The 19,360-nt window shown below is 46.8% G+C and overlaps 1 protein-coding gene across 2 annotated transcripts in view; it reads left to right on the forward strand.

Annotated features, from left to right (window-relative positions):
* The window catches only part of DAAM1 (dishevelled associated activator of morphogenesis 1), a 174,980-nt gene extending 155,844 nt beyond the window's left edge, over positions 1-19,136 (forward strand). For both annotated transcript variants that reach the window (XM_053397548.1, XM_053397589.1), the window contains 8 exons: positions 1,217-1,323; positions 6,694-6,782; positions 7,879-8,047; positions 9,449-9,556; positions 11,962-12,022; positions 13,551-13,682; positions 17,612-17,782; positions 18,594-19,136. In XM_053397548.1, coding sequence (XP_053253523.1) covers positions 1,217-1,323; positions 6,694-6,782; positions 7,879-8,047; positions 9,449-9,556; positions 11,962-12,022; positions 13,551-13,682; positions 17,612-17,782; positions 18,594-18,803 — 1,047 coding nt within the window. In that variant the 3' untranslated portion in view covers positions 18,804-19,136. The remainder of the gene's footprint in view (positions 1-1,216; positions 1,324-6,693; positions 6,783-7,878; positions 8,048-9,448; positions 9,557-11,961; positions 12,023-13,550; positions 13,683-17,611; positions 17,783-18,593) is intronic.
* Positions 19,137-19,360: the final 224 nt, after the last annotated feature.

The following is a 19,360-nucleotide window of genomic DNA, read 5'->3' on the forward strand; positions in this document are numbered from 1 at the left end:
AAAAATCTAAATTCTACAAATCCCTCCAATTCCGTTTTTGAAGTTAGGAGAATCCTTGTAAAGGTGCAAACACGGGTTTGCTTGTTTTTAAAGTTACTCACTTCTAAAGTGCAGGTTGGGGGCAGTGCCATATAAGCTAAACAAACTATAGCTTAGGCCCCCACTCTCTTGGGGGCCCCAAAAAATTTAAAGGGAAAAAAACCTGGATGTACATTTCCAAAATATAAGATAAAAAACAAATAAAATGAAACCTACATACAGCAAGTGTGTTTTGTGTTGTGTAGGCTCCTATGATGTAAGTAATGGGCCCCGTCTGCTAGCTTGCTCCCTCAAATATCACTGGTTGGTTCATTTCTATATATAGGGTGCCTACATTCTTCATGTGCAAATGGCTTTAGATAACTATTAGGTCCATAAATTACCATATAGCATATAAAAAGGTAAAGGTAAAGGGACCCCTGACCATTAGGTCCAATCGTGACCGACTCTGGGGTTGTGGCACTCATCTCGCTTTATTGGCCGAGGGAGCTGGTGTACAGCTTCTGGGACATGTGGCCAGCATGACTAAGCCGCTTCTGGCGAACCAGAGCAGCGCACGGAAATGCCATTTACCTTCCCACCAGAGCGGTACCTATTTATCTACTTGCATTTTGATGTGCTTTCAAACTGCTAGGTTGGCAGGAGCAGGGACCGAGCAACAGGAGCTCATCCCCTCGCGGGGATTCGAACCGCCGACCTTCTGATTGGCAAGCCCTAGGCTCTGTGGTTTAACCCACAGCGCCACCTGCGTCCCATATATAGCATATATTCAACACAAAAAACAGCAACAATTTGTTGTTGACAAAGGACAGCTGGACATATAAAGGGCCCCATTACCTTCAGTAGCTTAGGGCCTCCTCAAACCTAAATCCGGCCCTGGGTGGGGGCCTCCCCTTCAGGTTAAGTAGGAATGGTCCTCTTTGCAAGCAGCCATTCCATAATTGGTTGACTGGATCCAGATGAGGACAAGTCTCCTACAAGGTACCCATAGGATGATGGGAGTTGTAGTCCAAAACATCTGGAGGACACCAGGGCATGTTAAGAGGACCTTGGGCCAGTTTCACAGCTGCTCTTTGGCTGTCCCACTCAAGGAAGATGCTGACCACACAGGAGAGGGGCAAGTGTGTTTTAAAGTGTTATCTCTCTCCCTAACCTCCCCCAACCTTCCCTTTCTCAGCTTCTAAAATTCGTTCCGGAGAAAGCTGACATCGACCTGCTGGAGGAGCACAAGCACGAATTGGACCGAATGGCGAAGGCAGACAGGTTCCTCTTCGAAATGAGCAGGTGATTTTCAGCAAGAAAACGCAGTTGCCCTCTGGGTCATGGCAGACCGCGGCCCCTTCTCAGGGCGGTTTGCAAAAACATAACAGGCAATAACTGGAAAAAATAACAATAATTATTGTGAATTGCAATCAGGAGTCGCCAAGATGGTTCCTGTGGGTGACATTGCGGCCACTAGGACCTCATATGGCACCCGTATAAGGTCCCAGCAAATGTCCCCTCAGAAATCCACAACGCACGAGGCACTGTTTGTTCTTCCTGCTCAGTTCCCATTTGCACTGGCTACGCTGTTCCTACACTGAACACCCCCTCCCCTTAAACATTCCCATATTCCATTGGATGCCAAGGCTGGGCACACACTCTCAATGGAAGAGGGGCAAAGCAGTGGCGGAATTTGGGCTCTCAAATTTCAGCAGCTAAAAATTGGAGGCCCCTGTCTCTGGTGCTCCATTCTCTTGCATGGTTATGGTGACCCCAGCAGTGTGGTGCCCAGCCTTTGGGCAAAGAGCTTCCGGGCCGAAAAGGTTGGCGATCTCTGTGTTACATAATTAGCAATGCCAGTACATATGACTTAACCCACTGGACTCTTAAAGGTCTGGCAAAAATGGCAGATCTTTATCTAAAAGTGTCCAAGGCAATATAAGGTTGGGTTGATACACACTTTGGTCTCCAGGCCTGTAGCCAGTGTAAGAATGGAGTCTGGGTGGTGGTTTTAGTTCCTAGGAAAGCTCAGGGATCCTTGCAGTAAACACCATTGAAAGTCGTGCTGGGTCAAGGGCATGGAGATATCTTCTGCAAATGGTTGGCTTTGCCAATCCAGACATCAGCAGGCACTGTCATGTTGGGACATGCCCTGGGGTGCCCCTTCTGCAGCCCCCGAAATCTGAGCATCCTCCCGGTATGGCCAGCTCTGGAAAGGCATTTCCCTTCTTCTCCAGTGCGCTTCAGCGACATACATCAAATGATTGTTGTTGTTTAGTCGTTTAGTCGGGTCCGACTCTTCGTGACCCCCTGGACCAGAGCACGCCAGGCACTTCTGTCTTCCACTGCCTCCCGCAGTTTGGTCAAACTCATGCTGGTACCTTTGAGAACACTGTCCCACCATCTCGTCCTCTGTCGTCCCCTTCTCCTTGTGCCCTCCATCTTTCCCAACATCAGGGTCTTTTCCAGGGAGTCTTCTCTTCTCATGAGGTGGCCAAAGTATTAGAGCCTCAGCTTCACGATCTGTCCTTCCAGTGAGCTGATTTCCTGAAGAATGGATAGGTTTGATCTTCTTGCAGTCCATGGGACTCTCAAGAGTCTCCTCCAGCACCATAATTCAAAAGCATCAATTCTTCGGCGATCAGCTTTCTTTATGGTTCAGCTCTCACTTCCATACATCACTACTGGGAAAACCATAGCTTTTACTATACGGACCTTTGTTGGCAAGGTGATGTCTCTACTTTTTAAGATGTCTAGGTTTTTAAGATGCTGTCAAATGATGTTGTTGTTGTTTAGTCGTTTAGTCATGTCCGACTCTTTGTGACCCCATGGACCAGAGCACGCCAGGCACCTCTGTCCTCCACTACCTCCCGCAGTTTGGTCAAACTCATGCTGGTAACCTCGAAAACACTATCCAACCATCTCGTCCTCTGTCGCCCCCTTCTCCTTGTGCCCTCCATCTTTCCCAGCATCAGTGTCTTCTCCAGGGAGTCTTCTCTTCTCATGAGGTGGCCAAAGTATTAGAGCCTCAGCTTCACGATCTGTCCTTCCAGTGAGCACTCAGGGCTGATTTCCTTAAGAATGGATGCATTTGATCTTCTTGCAGTCCATGGGACTCTCAAGAGTCTTCTCCAGCACCATAATTCAAAAGCATCAATTCTTCGGCGATCAGCCTTCTTTATGGTCCAGCTCTCACTTCCATACATCACTACTGGGAAGACCATGGCTTTAACTATACAGACCTTTGTTGGCAAGGTGATGTCTCTACTTCTCAAGATGCTGTCTAGGCCTGTCATTGCCCTTCTCCCAAGAAGCAGGCGTCTTTTAATTTCGTGGCTGCTCTCACCATCTGCAGTGATCATGGAGCCCAAGAAAGTAAAATCTCTCACTGCCTACATTTCTTCCCCTTCTATTTGCCAGGAGGTGATGGGACCAGTGGCCATGATCTTCGTTTTTTTGATGTTGAGCTTCAGACCATATTTTGCGCTCTCCTCTTTCACCCTCATTAAAAGGTTCTTTAATTCCTCCTCACTTTCTGCCATCAAGGTTGTGTCATCTGCATATCTGAGGTTGTTGATATTTCTTCCGGCAATCTTAATTCCAGCTTGGGATTCATCCAGCCCAGCCTTTCGCATGATGTATTCTGCATATAAATTAAATAAGCAGGGAGACAAAATACAGCCTTGTCGTACTCCTTTCCCAATTTTGAACCATTCAGTTGTTTCATATCCAGTTCTAACTGTAGCTTCTTGTCCCACATAGAGATTTCTCAGGAGACAGATGAGGTGATCAGACACTCCCATTTCTTTAAGAACTTGCCATAGTTTGCTGTGGTCGACACAGTCAAAGGCTTTTGCATAGTCAATGAAGCAGAAGTAGATGTCTTTCTGGAACTCTCTAGCTTTCTCCATAATCCAGCACATGTTTGCAATTTGGTCTCTGGTTCCTCTGCCTCTTCTAAATCCAGCTTGCACTTCTGGGAGTTCTCGGTCCACATACTGCTTGAGCCTTCCTTGTAGAATTTTAAGCATAACCTTGCTAGCGTGTGAAATGAGTGCAATTGTGCGGTAGTTGGAGCATTCTTTGGCACTGCCCTTCTTTGGGATTGGGATGTAGACTGATCTTCTCCAATCTTCTGGCCACTGCTGAGTTTTCCAAATTTGCTGTCATATGAGTGTAGCACCTTAACAGCATCATCTTTTAAAATTTTAAATAGTTCAGCTGGAATACCATCACTTCCACTGGCCTTGTTATTTGCAGTGCTTTCTAAGGCCCATTTGACTTCACTTTCCAGGATGTCTGGCTCAAGGTCAGCAACCACACTACCTGGGGTGTACGCGGCATCCATTTCTTTCTGGTATAGTTCCTCTGTGTATTCTTGCCACCTCTTCTTGATGTCTTCTGCTTCTGTTAGGTCCTTTCCACTTTTGTCTTTTATTATGGTAATCTTTGTACGAAATGTTCCTTTCATATCTCCAATTTTCTTGAACAGATCTCTGGTTCTTCCCATTCTGTTGTTTTCCTCTATTTGTTTGCATTGCTCGTTTAAGAAGGCCTTCTTGTCTCTCCTTGCTATTCTTTGGAAATCTGCATTCAATTTCCTGTATCTTTCACTATCTCCCTCGCATTTTGCTTGCCTTCTCTCCCCGGCTATTTGTAAGGCCTCGTTGGACAGCCACTTTGCTTTCTTGCATTTCCTTTTCATTGGGATGGTTTTCGTTGCTGCCTCCTGTACAATGTTACGAGCCTCCATCCATAGTTCTTCAGGCACTCTGTCCACCAAATCTAAATCCTTAAACCTGTTCGTCACTTCCACTGTGTATTCATAAGGATTTGACTTAGATTGTATCTTACCGGCCCAGTGGTTTTTCCTACTTTCTTCAGTTTAAGCTTGAATTTTGCTATAAGAAGCTGATGATCTGAGCCACAGTCAGCTCCAGGTCTTGTTTTTGCTGACTGTATAGAGCTTCTCCATCTTTGGCTGCAGAGAATATAATCAATCTGATTTCGATGCTGCCCATCTGGTGATGTCCATGTGTAGAGTCGTCTCTTGTGTTGTTGGAAAAGCGTGTTTGTGATGACCAGCTTGTTCTCTTGACAGAACTCTATTAGCCTTTGCCCTGCTTCGTTTTGATCTCCAAGGCCAAACTTGCCAGTTGTTCATTTTATCTCTTGATTCCCTACTTTAGCATTCCAATCCCCTTCTTTGGTGTCACTTCTATAAGGTGTTGTAAGTCTTCATAGAATTGGTCAATTTCAGTTTCTTCAGCACCAGTAGTTGGTGCATAAACTTGGATTACTGTGATGTTAAAAGGTCTGCCTTGGATTCGTATCGAGATCATTCTATCATTTTTGAGATTGCATCCCAGTACAGCTTTCGCCACTCTTTTGAGGGCCACTCCATTTCTTTTACGGGTTTCTTGCCCACAGTAGTAGATGTGATGGTCATCCGAACTGAATTTGCCCATTCCCGTCCATTTTAGTTCACTGATGCCCAAGATGTCAATATTTATTCTTGCCATCTCATTTTTGACCACCTCCAACTTACCCAGGTTCATGGTTCTTACATTCCAGGTTCCTATGCAATATTTTTCTTTACAGCATTGGACTTTCCTTTCGCTTCCAAGCATATCCGCAACTGAGCGTCCTTTCGGCTTTGGCCCAGCCGCTTCATCAGCTCTGGATCTACTTGTACTTGCCCTCCGCTCTTCCCCAGTAGCATGTTGGACGCCTTCCGACCTGAGGGGCTCATCTTCCAGCGTCATAACTTTTATATGCCTGTTGTCTTTGTCCATGGAGTTTTCTTGGCAGGGATACTGGAGTGGCTTGCCAGTTCCTCCTCCAGGTAGATCACGTTTGGTCAAAACTCTCCACTATGACCTGTTCATCTTGGGTGCCCTGCTCGGCATAGTTCATAGCTTCTCTGAGTTCTTCAAGCCCCTTCGCCACGGCAAGGCAGTGATCCATGAAGGGGTGTCAAATGATATGTGCACGCTAATCTTCTAGCATAACACAGCAAGAAGCGTGAGACATCATAGAGCTAATCTACGTATATATTTACACACTATGTAGCGACAAAGGAGTCATAGCGTCTTCTCTCTCCAGCTCCGAGAGAAGAACAGGCAGAAGTAAAAACAAAAGTACAGTACATAGTACATACAGCGGAAGAGATAAGACTGTCTTCCATTCCCACACTCTTCCCAGACAGGCATGTGATTTACACCAATCTCATCTGCAGCATCGGAGGCGTGTAATACTAACATCCTCCCCCATTTCAGGTAACTGAAGCTGCATAGGCAAACGCAGCAGTAAGTGAAGTAAACATACAGTTGTCATACACATAGTATACACCTGTGGTACCCATTGAACCTTTGGAACTACCTGCAACTGGACTGGTCTTGTGCCTGACCACCTTGCACTTCTGGTTACCTTCCTTTCATGGGATGAGCCCTAGCTGTGCCTAAGGAAACAGTGTTGACCCTTGCAGCCTTTGGGAGTGGTTTCACGTCCTTTGAGGACAAACCCTGTACCCCCTGCAAGTCCTCAGGTTTCAAAACCTGTTTTGAGCTACTAGCCACAGCTATATATATATATCAATCTGAGACACAGCCCTTTCCCACCAGAACTTTTACTAGTTGCCAACGCGAGGTTTGTTCTTTCTGTCTCTTGCAGGATAAACCATTACCAGCAAAGGCTGCAGTCCTTGTATTTTAAAAAGAAGTTTGCTGAGCGAGTTGCTGAAGTTAAGCCTAAAGTGGAAGGTAAGTCTTGTGTTATAGGGGGGGGGGATCTTTTTAAATCCTTGGGTGTTTCGGCTCAGATCTTCCTTTACACAGCAAAAAAAAATTCAACTTCTGTGATGGGATGATGAGCTGCTTGTGCGTGAAATTCCTAGTCCCTCAGAGTTTGGCTAAGTCCACAAACCTCTGTCTGTGATGGAGCTCCTTAAGCATGGCTCCGTCAGTCGCTGGTAGAATCGGACAGTGGGCGTTTACGGAATTTCTTCCAGCATAAAAACTCCTTAACGGAAACGCGCCTTCTGGACTCTCGGCGTGACAGTTTCCGGCGAGGAGTGGGTGTCCCTATAGGAGGTCCTGAAACCTCCCCACTGTTTTCGCTGGAAGTGTCTCTGAGCCATCCCTCCGACTCACTTTCCCTTGGAGCTCCTTCTCTCCCCCTGCTGGTTCCCTCCTCAGCTGATAAGTCTCTCCCAACCTCTGTGAGCCCTTTCACCTCCTGTGCTTCCGATGGCAGTTCCCTGACAACTTCTTTTCAAAAAAAATTTCAACAAAATGATAGAGATGCAGTGATAAAGATCACATTCCAGTACAATTACTGTTACCCTGCACCCTGAACTCTCCTTCCTTCCATGAACATACAAAAGACTTCTACAGTATTTGAAGGATTAAGTTATTTTCTAATGGTAGTGCAGGAAGTCTTATTCCGACACTGTGCATACCACTTGCTCAAAGAAGAGTCTTCATGCACAAAATATGGCAGGTACCTGTTAGCTGCACTTTCCAGATAAAATTAAAGGCATCTTCAATCCAGCAGGCTTTCCCAGCTAGATGAAAGGGTCTGTGCCATGGGTGCCCATTTTGTTTTTTTAAATATCATTCATTCATTCAATTCATATATCGCCATTTATCAAAAGATCCCAGGGTGGTGTACAACATTAAAAATACATTGCAGAACATCAATTATAAAAAGCATAACAAAAATATAATGGAAAGCATTCTGCCTAGCTGCTGGTTGTGTTTTTAACTGTTTTCTGCTGTACACCTCCTTGGGGATTCATAAATCAATGATAATGACGACGACAGTAATATTACTGACAAAATCGTATCCCCTTTGCAGCAATCCGCACCGCTTCCACAGAGACATTCCAGAGCAAAAGCTTGAAGCAGCTGCTGGAGGTGGTTTTGGCCTTTGGGAACTACATGAACAAAGGCCAACGGGGAAATGCGTACGGGTTCAAAATCGCCAGCCTCAACAAGATTGCGGACACCAAATCCAGCATTGACAAGTAAGCCCAAGCCGCTTCTGCCTCGAGAGCGTGAGTCCAGTTGCTTTCTGTGAGAATGAGATGCAGGAAGAATCTCTTTTTGTGGGATTGTACTCAGTGCCCACAAGGGGACGTGGGTGGTGCTGTGGGTTAAACCACAGAGCCTGGGACTTGCCAATCAGAAGGTTGGCGGTTCAAATCCCCGCGATGGAGTGAGCTCCCGTTGCTCGGTCCCTGCTCTTGCCAACCTAGCAGTTCGAAAGCACGTCAAAGTGCAAGTAGATAAATAGGTACCACTCCGGCGGGAAGGTAAACAGCGTTTTTGTGCACTGCTCTGGTTCGCCAGAAGCGGCTTAGTCATGCTGGCCACATGACCCAGAAGCTGTACGCCAGCTCCCTCGGCCAATAAAGCGAGATGAGCGCCGCAACCCCAGAGTCGGCCACGACTGGACCTAATGGTCAGGGGTCCCTTTACCTTTACCTTTACTCAGTGCCCACAAGGAACAGCTGCAGAAACATTTTTTGAGATTCAGCCCAGGTTTTTGTCGAAACCCTTCATGTCACCTAAACATTGCCTGCTTCTACCTTGCTGCCCTGTGTTCAGGACCTTTATCAGCTAAAGGGTTATCATAACGGAACGGTTGCTTTGCAAATGAATTCTCACCCCACCATTATTATGTCAGGCACCCTCATTCAAGGCGATGTGTCTGATGTCAGGAGCCCAGCTATTTAGCTGTTTATTAAGTTCATATCCTAAAAGAGTTCAGCATCTAAAAAGTTGTAAAACAATCAAATATCCTGATAGTGAATAATTTTAAGGGTGCCAGGGAAAACTATAAGGCATCTGAAGGCAGCAGTTTTTTAATTTTTAATATTTTATTAAGTTTTTTGAGATGGAAGAAATCTACTGGGCTATTAAGCAGCTCAGAGTGACTGGGGCAACCCAGTCAGATGGGCAGGGTATAAATAATAAAATTGTTGTTGTTAACATTCAGCCAGCAAATGCTTGGGTAAACAGGAATGCTTTGGATTCCTCCTGAAAATTAATAAAAATACAACACACCATGGAGGACGTTCCACAAATGGGGAGCCACCACCAAGAAGGCCGTATCATGGATAAAACTGTGACTGCGCAGCACCCAGCAGTGGCACTGCTATTTGTTATGACTGCCTGTCTTGCTGTTGCACCTAGTTAAAGTCTGTTTCCCAGAAGACCTTTCTCTTGCACCCCCGTTCTGTACCGTGCAGGTGGCTTGCCCTGTGCGACGAGCTCCTTTCCACAGTACCTTTTCAGAATCCTGTTGCTTCCTCCGAAACAATTCTATCCTTCACAAATAGAGGCAATTTTTGCAGCTGAATACAGGAGCCACAAACCTTTGTTGCATCCATATTATATTGATCACTGCCCTTCTTGTGTTGTAGGAATATTACTCTGCTGCATTATCTCATCACCATCGTAGAAAAGAAGTACCCCAAAGTCCTCAACCTGCACGAAGAACTGAAGGATGTCCCCCAGGCTGCCAAAGTAAAGTGAGTGTCGTACGATTGGGTCAACGCCTGGGATTGCGGGAGGCCAACTGTGTTCATGATTTTTAGCACGTTTCTATCAAGAGCTGAGGGACGCGGGTGGTGCTGTGGGTTAAACCACAGAGCCTAGGACTTGCCGATCAGAAGGTCGGCGGTTTGAATCCCCACAACGATGGGGTGAGCTCCTGTTGCTCGGTCCCAGCTCCTGTCAACCTAGCAGTTCGAAAGCACGTCAAAGTGCAAGTAGATAAATAGGTACCTCTCCGGTGGGAAGGTGAACGGCGTTTCCGTGTGCTGCTCTGGCTCGCCAGAAGCGGCTTAGTCATGTTGGCCACATGACCCGGAAGCTGTACGCCAGCTCCCTCATCCAATAAAGCGAGATGAGCACCGCATCCCCAGAGTCGGCCACGACTGGACCTAATGGTCAGGGGTCCTTTTACCTTTACCTATGGAGAGCTGAGCCCTAAGCAAAGCGCAATGAGGACATTGCTGGGAGGGTTCTCCCCAGGCTGAAGAGGGTTTGGATGAGGCCAAGGTGTCCCTCCACCCAGAAGGAGAGCCTGCTGATGGGGGAGCCCCACTGCACCCGTCCAAATAGAAGTGAACACCCAGCAGCAGCTGCCAGAAACATGCACACACCCCAAAAAACCTACTGGCTTTATTTTGCTGCAAGCCAGGGGGTTTAATTGTCAGCCAATTAGCGTGCATTCTTGATCCGTGGTTGCAAAGATGGGGTATTTGGTTTTTAAATCAGATACTTCCTCTCTCTCTCTCTCTCTCTCTCTCTCTCTCTGCTTTCTTCCTTGCTGGTTTTAATCAACACGCTTTGAGGGATTTCACCATTAATTGGTATGTGCAGGCAGCCTCGTAAAGGAGTTTGAAGTGAATTAAGGAGAAGCAAACGGGTCTTTATTGGGTTTATAGGGAGGCCCTGCAACAAGTGGAGCAGGAGAGCACAATGATCGACTCTAAAATAAATGCACCTGTAGTTTGCGGGAGTCAAAAGCCAGGCGCCAGTTTTGAGCTTGATTGTTTGTGCAAAAGGTGAGCGGAGGCAGTCTGTCTGGGTCCAAGGCCTGCGGGCCTATTTCCTGCAATGCAGGAGATGTTCAGCGCCAGTGCTGCAGACTCAGAATTTCCACCCTGGGTTTAGTGGTGCAGCGGGGATCCTGACACGCTCCTCGGCTGCAACATGTGTTACTCCATTTGATTCGAAACGTGGCGAGCCAGCCCTGTGGCATTTGGGGGGACATTCTGCTCACTCTGTTGTGGGGGGCCTGGACATTTCCTGATGCTGAGTCAGAATCTCCTTCCTTGCGACTTGAAGCCATGGGTTCGAGTCCTACCATCCAGAGCAGGACAAAACAAGCTTGTTCCCTCTTCCATTTGACAGCCCTTGAGATATTTGAAGATGGATATCCTATCTCCTCTTAGTCTGCTCTTTTGCAGGTCGTGAATGTCATAACTCACAGGCTTGTCAATACGAAAATTTGAATTTTACATAATGCACATTGCTACAGCCACTTTATGGGACGCGGGTGGCGCTGTGGGTTAAACCGCAGAGCCTAGGACTTGCTGATCAGAAGGTCGGCGGTTCAAATCCCTGCAACGGGGTGAGCTCCTGTTGTTCGGTCCCTGCTCCTGCCAACCTAGCAGTTCAAAAGCACGTCAAGAGTGCAAGTAGATAAATAGGTACCACTCCGGCGGGAAGGTAAACGGCGTTTCCGTGTGCTGCTCTGGTTCACCAGAAGTGGCTTAGTCATGCTGGCCACATGACCCGGAAGCTGTACACTGGCTCCCTTGGCCAATAAAGCGGGATGAGCACCGCAACCCCAGAGTCGGCCACGACTGGTCAGGGGTCCCTTTACCTTTACCTTTATGGCCACTTTGAATCTTAACACACATCTCCCGAAATTATTTATTTGTTTGCATGTCAGACAAATGCCTTCTCTAGCATCTTTTTGGTACCTATTGAAGATCTTATCCTTGTTTTTCAGCAAGCCTTTTAAGTGGAAGTTATTAGTCCCAGTTTGCTTTTGCAATGTATTTGAAGTTGGACAGATGGACGGACAGATGAGGCAGGCAAACAGATGATCTTTTTGTTGATAAAGTTATGGTTATGTGCGATCAATTAAAAAACAAGTCAGTCCCTTGGAAGCTTGAAGTCTAAAAGACAGGGCACAAAAGGAAAGAGGCATGCGGAGGGGGAAGGGGTGGGAGCCAAATTCTGGCACCAGTTTTTAGAGAAGATGCTGGTGCAAAGTTTGCTGCAGGTGAGAGCATAACCCAAAAGCAGGAGGAAATGCAAACTATGCATTTTATTTGCTGTTGTTTTTCAATGGGAGACATGCAGCTGGCTTTGGAGCTGTGTTTCTGGAAATGTAACTGGCTTCCTTTATTTCTGGCAGCATGACTGAGCTGGAGAAGGAAATTGGCACCTTGCGAAGTGGGCTGAGGGCTGTGGAGACAGTAAGTATTGTTCACCCACTTAATGGTCCCCCTGCTTTTTTTAAGCACCCGTCCTTAAGAGAGGAAGGAGGCGAAGGCGACTGGAGCTGCTTTTATCTCCCTTCCCAGAGGCCGTTCTCCTTCTCCTCCTTCCTGACCTGCAGTTCATTACTGCTCATTATGGTTTTATGGAACTCTTAAGGACCTGAGTCGCTTGCCTTTGTCTCTTTAATTATAAGCATTTTTTTTAAAGGAAGTTTGTTTGGGGATAGGCACAGCTGGTGCAGATGTCACCTTCCTGCCAGTTTTTGCCAACCTGGTTCCCTGCATATGTTCTGGATCACAGCTTCCATTAGAACCCCGGCCAGCTGTGATGGAGAAGACCTGATACTGTATGCTTGGAAGTCTTCGCATTTTTAGAAGAGTTTTTCCTGATGGGGCTTAATATTCTTAGACTCAGCCTGACCAATCTTGTTATATGCTGCTGTGGTTGTGTTTGCTTGTGTGTGTATAATTATTATTATTGTTATAGTTTGTATGTTCATTTGCTACTGCTGTTTTTGTTCTTTGCAAAGCTATTCTTTCTTTTTTATGTTATATTGCTTTTAAAAAAACAACAATGTAAATGTAAACTTATTTGATAAAGAAAAGTGGAATATAAATGAATGGGGGGGAAACTGTGGATAAGAGATAAGGTTGCAGGCTGCACACACGAATTCCCTCAAATATAATCTGAGTCATTATAACTCGCCAGTCATCAGGAAGGTCTAAGAGCAGGTCGCAGCAATATAAAATATAGCATGAAAAACAGTTTAATCATAGAATTGTAGAGTTGGAAGGGACCAAAAGGGTCCTCTAGTCCAGTGTTTCCCAACCTTGGGTCTCCAGCTGTTTTTGGACTACAGTTCCCATCATCCCTCACCACTGGTCTTGCCAGCTAGGGATGATGGGAGTTGTAGTCCAAAAACAGCTGGAGACCCAAGGTTGGGAAACACTGCTCTAGTCCACACACATACACACACACACAATGCAGGAATCTTAGCTGAAGCATCCATGACAGGTGGCCACCCAAGCTCTGCTTAAAAACCTCCAAGGATGGAGGGTGTGCCCAGCTGATACCTAACTGGGAGGGAGGATAATTCTTGGGTTGGATAGAGCCAAGGGTGACAGCTCAAGGTAGGATATCTGCTTGGCATGCAGAAAGTTCCATCCCGAGCATCTCCAGGTTGGGCTAAGGATGTGTCTGGCTCATTATAGGGCAGCTTTCTGTGTTCCTGTAATCCACACAATCATCCCTACGCCCATGTGGTTGCAGTATTCAACACATGTACCGTAAACACATGAAATAGTGCTGCACAATAGCAGCTCTCTCGTGCTGGGTGAGCATGTGTTGAGCATTGGGTTTCTGCCGTTCAGGTCTTTGTGGATCCCAGCCAACACTTCGGTGGGTGACTGCCATGGTTCCTCTCCTTGAACTCCCAATAACCAAAATGAATCTCTCTCTCTCTCTCTCTCTCTCTCTCTCTCTCTCTCTCTCGTGTCTCCAAAGGAACTGGCGTACCAGAAAACTCAGCCTTCCCACCCAGAAGACAAGTTTGTTTCCGTCGTCAGCCAGTTCATCACGCTGGCCAGCTTTAGCTTCTCGGATGTGGAAGATCTCCTGGCAGAGGCCAAAGAACTGGTAAGAAAGTGAAACCTTTGGAGCTCCTGGCGCTCCAAACCTCTCTGCTTTGTAGGGATAGGGTCCTCATCCTCAGTTCCAGGAGATATAAGACCCTCACCAAAGGCAGTTGCAGAGCTACAGGTGCGTCAGTCCAAACAAGCCAAGGTCAAGCACAGAGAATCAGTCTAAGTCCAAAATGTGACCCGGAAGCGAAGTCATGAAACAATCCAAGTCTGGGACCAGCCGCAAAGAGGAGTAACGAGAATGAGGAGCAAGAAGAGAGAGCCACTGGAAGGTTCAAGGAGGCCTTATATTATCTGGCTTACCAGATTTCTTTTCTTCTTCTTTTTTGGCGATCCCTCGTAGCTGAGTAAGATTGTTTTCCATAAACACGGTTTTAACTATGAGTCCATAAGTGACTGTGGAGGCCAATTCTGGATCCACACGTCCTTCCACAGTGGGGACGTTGGTTTCCAGGCGGGAGTTGATCACGGTGTGGATTTGCCAAGCATGCCTTCCTCGTAGCACGTTTCTCCCTTGCGTTCTGAGTTTGAGCGTCTTCTTTTTTTTCTTAAATAAAGTTTCTTATTGATACAACAAGAAAAAAGAAAAAACCACAAATACCAAATTACACACAAGAATAACCATAGACACATTATTTTCTTGTTGTTGTTGTTTAGTCGTTTAGTCGTGTCCGACTCTTCATGACCCCATGGACCAGAGCACGCCAGGCACCTCTGTCCTCCACTACCTCCCGCAGTTTGGTCAAACTCATGCTGGTAACCTCGAAAACACTATCCAACCATCTCGTCCTCTGTCGCCCCCTTCTCCTTGTGCCCTCCATCTTTCCCAGCATCAGTGTCTTCTCCAGGGAGTCTTCTCTTCTCATGAGGTGGCCAAAGTATTGGAGCCTCAGCTTCAGGATCTGTCCTTCCAGTGAGCACTCAGGGCTGATTTCCTTAAGAATGGATGCGTTTGATCTTCTTGCAGTCCATGGGACTCTCAAGAGTCTTCTCCAGCACCATAATTCAAAAGCATCAATTCTTCGGCGATCAGCCTTCTTTATGGTCCAGCTCTCACTTCCATACATCACTACTGGGAAAACCATGGCTTTAACTATACGGACCTTTGTTGTCAAGGTGACGTCTCTACTTCTCAAGATGCTATCTAGGCCTGTCATTGCCCTTCTCCCAAGAAGCAGGCGTCTTTTAATTTCGTGACTGCTGTCACCATCTGCAGTGATCATGGAGCCCAAGAAAGTAAAATCTCTCATTGCCTCCATTTCTTCCCCTTCTATTTGCCAGGAGGTGATGGGACCAGTGGCCATGATCTTCGTTTTTTTGATGTTGAGCTTCAGACCATATTTTGCGCTCTCCTCTTTCACCCTCATTAAAAGGTTCTTTAATTCCTCCTCACTTTCTGCCATCAAGGTTGTGTCATCTGCATATCTGAGGTTATTTTCTTAGCAAACAATAAAACATCTATTGGTCTTAACACTAAAGACCCAACCTCCCGTCTATTCCATATTTCAAATTCATATTACTTATTGCCAATACACACTTTTATCGTATTTAAACTTATTCTTAATAAATCTAATTTCTTATATCTACCTTGCAACTATTACTCGAATGCTGCAACAGAATTTAAACTACTATATTTATTTTTCAGATATTCTTTGAAAACCTCCCATTTTGAAACAAATTCCTGTTTAGATTTATTCTTTATTTTTTCTGATAAACCATCTAATTCGAGCGTCTTCAAAGCCCATGACACCTTCGGTAAAGGCTTTTCTCCAATTGCAGCGCTCACAGGCCAGTGTTTCCCAGTTGTCAGTGTTTATACTACATTTTTTTAGAAAGAGCCATGCCACTACTCTGCGTCCATAGATTCATGTTATGTTGCTACATGTCAGCCTGAGCCTTTAGGTGCTGGCATTCTTGAGGACGCTTTTCATCTCCTCCTCTGACTGTTCCAAGGCTTCTTAAGCAGGACTTGGGGATCCTCAGCGCTGGTTCCAGGAGACCCTGCCTGCTCATTTGCCCCAAGGTCCTCGGCTTGTGGAGTGTCCTCCGAGGACACAGTGCCTGTCACCAACTCAGGCCTAGGCATGGCAGTCTGTGGTTTGGGTCATGGTTGCATATTCCCATTTTACAGCTGGATAACTGAGACTGAGGGAATGTGGCTTGCCTGAGGCAACCCATTGAATGGGTGACTAAACCGGAACCTTGAACTCCCAAGTTCCATCGCAGACCTACAATTCCCAGAGTGGTTTAACAACCAATCCCTCTTCTCAGGGAACTCTGTGAACTGTAGCTGTGTGACAGGGAAAGGGGTCTCCTAGCAACTCTCGGCACCCTTAACAAACTACAGTTCCCAGAATTCGTTTTTTGGATGTCCACAACTAATTCTCTAATTCTTTTTTTAAAACCATCTAAAGCCAGTGACCCTAAAGGACCACCAAGAAGCCCCTTGGGATCTGTTTGTGTTTCTTTATTTCACAAACCCTTGACATTGCTACACACGTCTTGCATGAGCGTTGCTTTGGCTTGCAAATTTTATCTGCTTTGCGCAGTTCTGTAGATAGCACAAATTTCGTGCTTTTGGATGGGCAAAGTTTTGTTTTTGAAAAAAAGGGAGGGGAGGAACACCTCCTTTCCAAAAGATTCAATAACACATTTGGTTCTAATGCTGAAGCATGTGGCAACGATAAATAAAATACAAGCGCAAACCTTCAAAGAGAAGTTGAAAATGCAAGTTTGCCCCTCTCCCTGTTGTGCTTTCGAGTTTTATTATCACCTCTGTTGCAGTGTTGTTCGCCGTTGGTTTTATTGCTCCTGAGTTAATAATACTAATAATGAAAAAAAGAGGAGGTAGAAGATAAAGGGCATTAATTGAAAGCAGAGGTGTGACTTCCTTGATGTCTTCAGAATGGCAGAAGCTGTTCCGACGGGAGGCAGAACAGACCTTTGGAAAGGGAGGTTTGGTGAGGCCTGGGGTCTACCTCTAGCCACCAGAATTCGGATTTGGGGGCAAGGAATGGTGTAATGCGGCAAAGCAGAGCAAGGCCTTGGCTTGTACTCTCCAGATATGTAAGGGATTAAGGACTTGCATCATGAGCTGAACTGGCCAAAGTCTGACCTAACACTGGTTGTTTGGGACCTGGTGAAATTAGGAAACAAATGTGTTTCGATTTTGGAATTATTTGTATTGCATTGCATTGCACCCTGCCCATCTGATTGGGTTACCCCAGCCACTCTGGGCAGCTTCCAGCATATACATTCTTGACATCTGATGGGAGGGCATTTCATAGGGCGGGTGCCACCACTGAGAAGGCCCTCTGCCTGATTCCCTGTAACCTCACTTCTCACAGGGAGGGAACTGACAGAAGGCCCTCAGAGCTGGACCTCAGTGTCAGGGCTGAACAATGGGGGTGGAGACGCTATACTGAAGTTATACTGGGCCAAGGCCATTTAGGGCTTTAAAGGTCAACATCAGCACTTTGAATTGTGCTTGAATGTACTGAGAGCCAATGTAGGTCTTTCAGGACTGGTGTTACGTGCTTCCAGCAGCCTCTCCCAGTCACCTGCCTAGATTAGTTGTAGTTGCCAAATAGTTTTGGCTTCCTTCTTTAGTTATTATATTTTTACACACACCCCAAATTTCCCTCCAAGGAGCTAAAGTCAGCTTGTGTGATTCTTCACAACCTCACCCCCCCACCCAACACAACAACCCTGTGATCCAGGTTAGGCTGAGGGAAGATGATGGGGTTGAGGTCACTCAGTGATCTTCATGGCCAGTTGGAGATCTTCATGGCCAAGAAGAATACAAAACAGGTTGATGCATGCAGAGAAAATCTCCTTCCTGAATCAGCGACTGATTTAGACCAAAGAGGCTCTCTTTGAGTGAGTCCCCACAAAGAAAACAACATGCGTATTTTCTTTCCCTAGTTTGCCAAGGCAGTGAAGCATTTTGGGGAAGACGCTGGCAAAACGCAACCGGACGAGTTCTTCGGGATCTTTGACCAGTTCCTGCAGGCTGTGACCGAAGCCAAACAGGAGAATGAGAACATGAGGAAAAGGAAGGAGGAAGAGGAGCGACGGGCGCGCATGGAAGCCCAGGTGGGGATAATCGTGTAGGGTGGGATTCCATCGCATGTCCTTGACAGCCCATAGCTGAAGGGGGGGCCCAGGTGGCTCAATGCACCTGTGGTTTTGACTCCATTTCAGACAGCTGCTTTGCAAACGACGCAAGCTATGCAAGTCAAGCTGTCGGTGCATCTAGTTGTTGGGGTGTTAAGTTGCCATGTGTCTGTCTTGGGATATAAGGGGTAGAGAAATTGCAAGAAAAATTGTGTGCAAAAATGAAGACCAATAAAAATTATTGGGGGAATGCATAGGTAAAGGTAAAGGGACCCCTGACCGTTAGGTCCAGTTGTGACTCTGGGGTTGTGGCGCTCATCTCGCTTTATTGGCTGAGGGAGCTGGCGTACATGTGGCGAACCAGAGCAGCGCACAGAAACGCCGTTTACCTTCCCGCCGGAGCGGTATCTATTTATCTACTTGTACTTTGACGTGCTTTCAAACTGCTAGGTGGGCAGGAGCTGGGACAGAGCAATGGGAGCTCACCCCGTTGCGGGGATTTGAACCGCTGACCTTCTGATCGGCAAGTCCTAGGTTCTGTGGTTTAACCCACAGCGCCACCCGCCTCCCGTGGGGAATGCATACATTAACACAAATGCACATGGACAAATTTCATGTGGGCTTAAAAATATATCAGAAGGTGATGCAGAAACAGGGCACACTCAGCTCAAGGATGGAGAATCTGTCGGTTTCGGTTTATCGCGTTTGCAGTGTTTTAAGTTATAGCGTGCTGCTCGTAGGGTGTGCCAATTCCCTGCCCATTAACCCTTCCTTTTTCCTTTCCCGTTAGCTCAAAGAGCAGCGAGAGAGGGAGCGCAAGGCGAGGAAGGCGAAAGAAAACAGCGAGGAGGGCGGGGAATTTGACGACCTCGTCTCGGCTTTGCGGTCCGGCGAAGTCTTTGACAAAGACCTGTCCAAACTCAAGCGCAACCGCAAGCGCATCACCAACCAGCTGGCGGATGGCAGCCGCGAGAGGCCGGTCACGAAACTCAACTTCTGAGCGCGCGTGTATATATATACATATATATCTATATATGTGTATATATATTTCAGAAGAAGACTCTAAACCAATCAACAATCGTCTTGGAGGACCCCAGGTCTTTTTACCTTCTGCCTTGCCAGCTCATCAGTGGCCCTCCCTCCCTCATCTCGTCCTGCCTGTGCATGAATGTTTTCAGTGGGAGCATGAGCGCAGGTGTGCTGCGCCCAAAGAGTCTGGTGGTGCGGCTGGGATTCGGAACTGTGTGCATGCGCGAGCGCGGGCGTCAACATGCACAGGCACCGCTGCCTGGATGAGTTCTCCCTTTTCTATCAGAGGCGGGAGGTGGCGTGGTCGCAAAAAGTAGCTTTCATGCTGTCTAAGCACAAGTGTCTGTGATCGAGAGAGTGGGGGGAGGCGAAAACACCCCCCCCCCAACCACGGAAATGAGAGAGCCTGGTGGGCGATACCACTTGGGTCTGTTCTGGGGGGTCCTTTTATTTTAGGGTGGGGGGAAACAGCTTGGAGTTAAGAGGGGGATAGAAGTGCTGCTATTGTGCTACGTTAGCACAAGGGCG

Source organism: Podarcis raffonei, chromosome 1, assembly GCF_027172205.1.
Source record: "Podarcis raffonei isolate rPodRaf1 chromosome 1, rPodRaf1.pri, whole genome shotgun sequence".
Lineage (NCBI taxonomy): Eukaryota > Metazoa > Chordata > Lepidosauria > Squamata > Lacertidae > Podarcis > Podarcis raffonei.